Genomic DNA, 6000 nt, shown 5'->3' with positions numbered 1-6000 from the left:
CAAATTTAACACGGCAGCTGTTGCAAGTTGCTGGTGATAGAAATAACAGATCATCAGATTATTCTTTAATAAAATCTGTGTTTAATCTGGAATAATCTATTAGCTTCAGTAGTTAAAAGAACCTAGTTCTTTAACAGCTGAAGATACAACTATTCAGGCAAATTAACAAACTGAAACATAAAAATTATAGAATATATATGTTTTAAGATGTGGCAACCATTTTAAGTTTATTTCATATATTCAGGAAATTGTAGTAACTTCAAAGAAACCTGTCTACCATGAACGATGTAGTTTGATTTTTAATTATTTGTATTTTTAGAACAGGAAGGAATCATGAAGTACACACAATGAAATAGAAACAATTCAGGGCCCTGAGAGTATTTTGGAAACCAGAACAAATTTCAGCCAGGACAAGAGAACACGTTTCAGTGGGTATTAGTGCAGTAAAGAGGTTACTTCTCTTTCAGCAGCACACATACTCCACTTCTCACTCACCTTTCATTGTGTCTAAAACCCAGCATGAGCCCTTCTCTGGTACTAGCACCTTGCTGACTTCCAAGAGAAACAGGTAGGCTCTGTTTTCTTTTGGATTTGACTTTTAACACAAGATTTGATGGTCCTAATCTTTTCTCAATTATGTAACATCAAAATAACGCCAGGAACAAATACTAGCCGCACCAGGGAGATGATACAAAAGAGAATTTCAAGGATTCCAAAACATCTGAAGCCCTAATTTCTCTGCTCTACAATACTGTCCCTGTTCCTGCCACCACAAAAAAAGGAGATGCTCTTTAAAACAAAATAAACAACTACGTGTTGAAGTCACCTGCCCTCCCTCTTTCTCTTTGGTGCAATTAAAGGCACAATGCCAACTTTTCAACAATGAGGCTCGTGGCTCTGTCTGAAGCATGTCTTACTCTCCCAGAAATGAGCAATGTGCTTAAAGGTGGCATCTCGAGGGAATATCTCACAGCAGGATACAGCCAGCACTCCCAGTGCCCTACACACAGTGGGGCTGAGCTGTGGCCAGCTGCCTTTTCAAAGTTCACAGCTGGGAAATTCAGCAATATGACACAAGAGGCCTGGCACACCAACATGACACAGGTAACAACAGCATCTCTCCCAGCCTTGACCCCACTGAACCCGCAGCCAAAACCCCGAGCACATGTGCACTTGGACAAAGCCAGGCTGTTTTAAACACACTAAACATACTGCAATGAAGGGCAGTTCTACACCTCATATCAGAAGAACAAATTTAGTTTTATTCTTGCCAACACCTTATTTTTCTATTACCCAGAGTGACCAGCTCTCCTTCATGGTTAAAAAATAAAGAGGTAAAAAGGTACTCCTGGCTGCAAGCTCATTTCAGCAGAACCAACTTACCCATCCAGCACAGTGTGACCTCTTCCTTCACAGCACTATCTGTGTCACCCTCCACTGGCCTCAAACCAGACCGGAGAGGACAACACACAACATCAGGTACTACTGCTCCAGCCTGATTTATTCATTTCAAGGCAAGAGTGAAATATGCCTTCAAAATTATTTGAATGAAAAAGCTTCAGTCTCATAGATAATGTGATTTTTCTACATATATCCTCTCTCCAGTAAAAATCGTTATGCTGCCATCATTATTATCCTTAGTATCATCTTTCAGTGAACGTCCATCTACAAATTCATTAACTTTTTTTAGACAAATCACTGGCATCCTAATCTTCTGATTCCCATGAAAGACTCACTTTCAAGATACAATTGCAGCTGCCCCACACTGCCAGTTACTGTATCATACACGTCTTAAAATTCTGTAATCAGCATCCACCAGGTGCCGTATCGCATTCAGCACACCACAGTCAGTCAATACAGACATCCCCAAACACACCAAGGCTGGTTTTGTCAAATGTTTTATTGAGTGTAGACATCTGGAGTACTGTAAAACATGCATTATCTGTAGATTCAAAAAGGAGCAAGCCACATTGTCCTCACTGTCAAACGTGTCAGGCTTGGCATACATGATGGAGATTAATGAAGTATCATGAGAGTAATATGGTTCCCGAAAAGCTTCTACAATTTGGAGTAGGGTCTTAATCGTTTGAAATGCAAAGCTGTTCACATTTAGTGAACTTGCATGTTTGCTGGAGGTGCCATATTTTAATTCAAAACAAACAAGAATAATTTCACTGGGGGGAAGGGAGATTCCCTAGGTAGAAACTGTATGCTTTTTGTTTCCAGATATTCCAATTCCAAATAAAAATTCATATGCTTTTTGAAGCAGCACAGTTCATTTCTGAGTGAACAACATCTGATATTCATTTCTTCTTGGGTTGTTGAGGTGTATTAAATTTAAAGAAGATAATATCTCCATCCTCCACTACGTAATTTCTGCCTTGTTGTCTGTATTTTCCAGCAGCCTGTAAATGGAACAGACAAAAGGAAAATCGGTTATTTCATTAGACATTTTATAGTATTTTCAAATGGCAATTATTTAAATACATTTTGGTAAAGAGATGGTAATACTTCAGCTTCAGAGTTTGACAGTCACAATAATCCTCAGTTTGACATCATTTAGTTTGACATACATATAAAATATAGATAAAATTAATTTAGCCTCCATTGGATCTGTAGTGCTCAAAATGCACCTGCATTATATAGTGGTAGAGCCTGGCAAGATAAAGGACACTAAAACAGTTCTGTATTTCTTTTTCTTTTTTTTTTTTCAATTTGGCTCTCTTTTCCTCCATGTGAAAACCCCGCGGATGACAAACAGTGGCGGCAGGAACATAAAGCAGCGTTGCTGGAAGGGGCAGTCCGCGCCAGCCCGTGCCCTGGCTGCCCCAGCTGCCGGACAGGAGGGTCTGGCCACCACTGACCACTCCGCAAAGCCACAGCTGTGCCTCACCCAGGCTGCCAGTGGGGCTCTCCTGTCTGCTTGCGCCCACATAATGAAGGGCTGAGGAGCACAAAATGCAGGCTCAGCTCTTCTGTCAGAAATTTCCTTTAGAAGGCATTTGCTTCAGAAGGACAGATAGAAGAGTAGATAGGCTGTGAAACCAGGATACAGGAAAAGGCGCATGAACCAAAGACATGAAAAGAAAATTCGTTATTAAAATGCTGTACTTGAGGAGAGCAGAAAATAGGCAAGGAATCTATTAAATATCAGTACTTTCTGCATTAGAATTTATTATTATATTTTTCTACTGTTATCTCATTGTAATTAAACCCAGTATTACAGAGGCTGTGGCATTAGGCCTGACAGGCTGGGCGGGAGGTGGTCTGCGGAAGCATTTATCTTGAAAAGTATCTACAATATGGAAAAGTTGAGAGCTTCTGCTTTAGTTCAATAACCATTCCTGTTTTGAAGTTTTCTCTTGCAGGAGAAAGTGCTTCCATGCAAGACCTCACTGTGCCATTATTCTCAATGACACTATCACAGTGGTGGCATGCTAAGATCCCATTACAGGAAAGCTGTTAACTAATGACCTTAGTTGCTGTAGAACAGATCAGATTAATGGTACACAGTTAACTTAGACACCTTTCTTTCACAAAACCTGCTCTATAAAGCAACCCATTTCCCCATATTGCTGCCTAGAAATTTAGAGGCTCAATAACCTTGTTGCTGCCATTCCTTATTTAAATGTGGTTCCCAGTGATGCTAGCCTATGGAAAACTGCAGCCAAGATAAATAAATATATACTGAATAAATATATACTGAAATAGTAATTGACCTTACCCCACATGACATTACTGATACATAAGAAATAGTACTTTGCAAAAGTTTTCCTATTTCTATCCCCTGGAAATCTGTTTAGACTGTAAAAGGTTTCCTTTCAAGTTTTTTCCTTTGAAGATCCTAATGACGCTTAAAGTCAAGAGTAATTAGACAAATTGATAGCATAAATACTAATAAAACAGTGCTGTAAAAATCATCAGAAAACATAAGCTGCAGGCACAGGTACAGAAACATTTTACAGTTGAATACATTTATTACTCACAAATATTTGTAGAAAAGACTGTCCTCCACAAAGTGATACAAGAGATTTTTTTTTAGTACAGTAGTGCCAACTATCAATGTGGCATTGATTTCTTTAATTAAATACATTTTTATATACTAACGTAAGTTTATGTATTTTTGTTACCAGTTTACAGTTAATTAAAAGTGACAGTGTTCCTTTAAATTCTCTAGAGACCATTTAATCCATTTCCATTGCTATCAGAAACACTGGTTGAAAAAATCAATACCCATTTGTGAATCTTGAGTATGTATTAAACAAGACACGTCTAACCAGTTCATTTGCACTTGAAAGCAGCCATCTGTAGAAGCCAGCTTTGCCTAAGCAGATATGATTGCTAATAATGTGATATCCCTGTAGACTACAAAGCCCACACAGAGCTATTCAGTGTATAGTTCACAGCACTGGCATTAAATTAGTTATGCTGTATTGGTGTTAAACACACACAAAATCAAACTTAAAAATCGATCAGCTTGATAACATACAAAGCAAGCAACTCCCATTACCACTGTTACTTAAGATGACTCCTAAAAGCGCCTAAATTCAATCTTGAAATTTACCAGCAATATAAAAGTAATTAGTAATGTCTCTGGCATGAAACATTGTATTAAATGCAAATTGGAAAAGACCAGAGGAACATGACACTTTATTTCTAAGAACAAGGTTTTTCCTAACCTTGATTTTAAAACTGAGTAACAAATGCAAATCTGCTTGTTTTACAGCTATGTCATAACAACAAAAAATTTAGTCATTAAATATGACTTGAGCATGGAATTTTGATTTTTAGAATCTCACATTGTGAAAAGCAAATAAAAATATACAAGCAATATACTGATTAATTTAATAGGTGTTAACTGATGCAGCCTCTCAGGGAAAACACTCATATTTGAGTATCAAAAACCGATGGTGGCAAAATTTGAATCTGTTACGTAAAGTGGTTTCTGACTGCAGAATATTAAATTTATTTATAGCTGTGGTTTCCCTTTACAACTACAACTCTACTTCCCTTTTCATAAAGCAGTTCACATGCCGCAACGAACCAATTATATGGGATTTTTTTCCCCTCACTTCCTGGGGTTCAAACAAACCTATTAAAGTCCCGCTGCTCAGTATGATCTTCCTTAGTGATACCACTGAGAATAGGCTGAATTTGAAATCATAGTTTTGCATACCTTTCAAGCTATCAAATAGCAAACAATAAAGCTGAACCTTTTAAATTCTTTAACACATTATTGTGTGTAGGAACCTTCAAATACTGAGATTGAGTAAATCAAACTAACGCGCTTTGTAATTGCAATTTCATAAAATACAAATCTTAAGAACACATCAAAAATGCCAAATGAGAAATCAAATGTGTATGAAATGAAGGTAAGTTTTCCTGCTTAAAAAAGGAGGAAATAATGCATTAGCAACACAGAGAAGAACAGCTTTCCTTAGGACATTTTTTGCAATGTACAAGTTCATTCCATATTTAATAACGTCAAATCAGATATAATTTGTCAGCTCTAAAAGGGCACAACTTTGGGCACCCGAGCAGTCTCTGCCCTCTAGTGTTGAGAAAGCAGATGAAACTCTTCTCAATACAAGTGTCACCACAAAGAAGCATAGGCTCAAGGAAAAAAGTTTTCCATTAAATATCTTTACATTCTATTCAGCACATCGTAACTACCCTGAATGATCAAAGTAAGGAATGGCATTTTTTGAGTAAGACATCAAAGGGCAATTTAATAATATACGGAAATGGTAAATTTTAAGATCCTAATTACACTTCTCAAAGTCTAGAAGTGGAACCCACTAATTCTGAGAAAAGGGTACAATTTTATAATATAATATTTTCTTAACCATTTGCATCTGACATTTTTAATACCTTTATTCAAAACAAGATGACACATTTTTAGAAGAAACAGATTTTTATGTTTCATGTTTCCTTTTAGAAGTGATTCAAAAAACCTCTCTCATCTTAAAAATATGACTTTTCAAAAACAAGTCAGTTTTA

The 6000-nt window shown here is 37.0% G+C and overlaps 1 protein-coding gene across 1 annotated transcript in view; it reads right to left on the bottom strand.

Moving 5' to 3' along the window:
* Positions 1-1885: 1885 nt before the first annotated feature.
* Positions 1886-6000, bottom strand: part of OLA1 (Obg like ATPase 1) — a 94378-nt gene continuing 90263 nt past the window's right edge. Inside the window, exon 11 of the mRNA XM_083865113.1 lies at positions 1886-2405. Coding sequence (XP_083721239.1) covers positions 2304-2405 — 102 coding nt within the window. The 3' untranslated portion in view covers positions 1886-2303. The remainder of the gene's footprint in view (positions 2406-6000) is intronic.

The sequence above is a fragment of the Zosterops lateralis genome (genome assembly GCF_965231275.1).
Source record: "Zosterops lateralis genome assembly, chromosome: 7".
NCBI lineage: Eukaryota > Metazoa > Chordata > Aves > Passeriformes > Zosteropidae > Zosterops > Zosterops lateralis.
The sequence above is the reverse complement of the archived record's forward strand: the minus strand, read 5'-3'. Positions and strand labels throughout refer to the sequence as shown.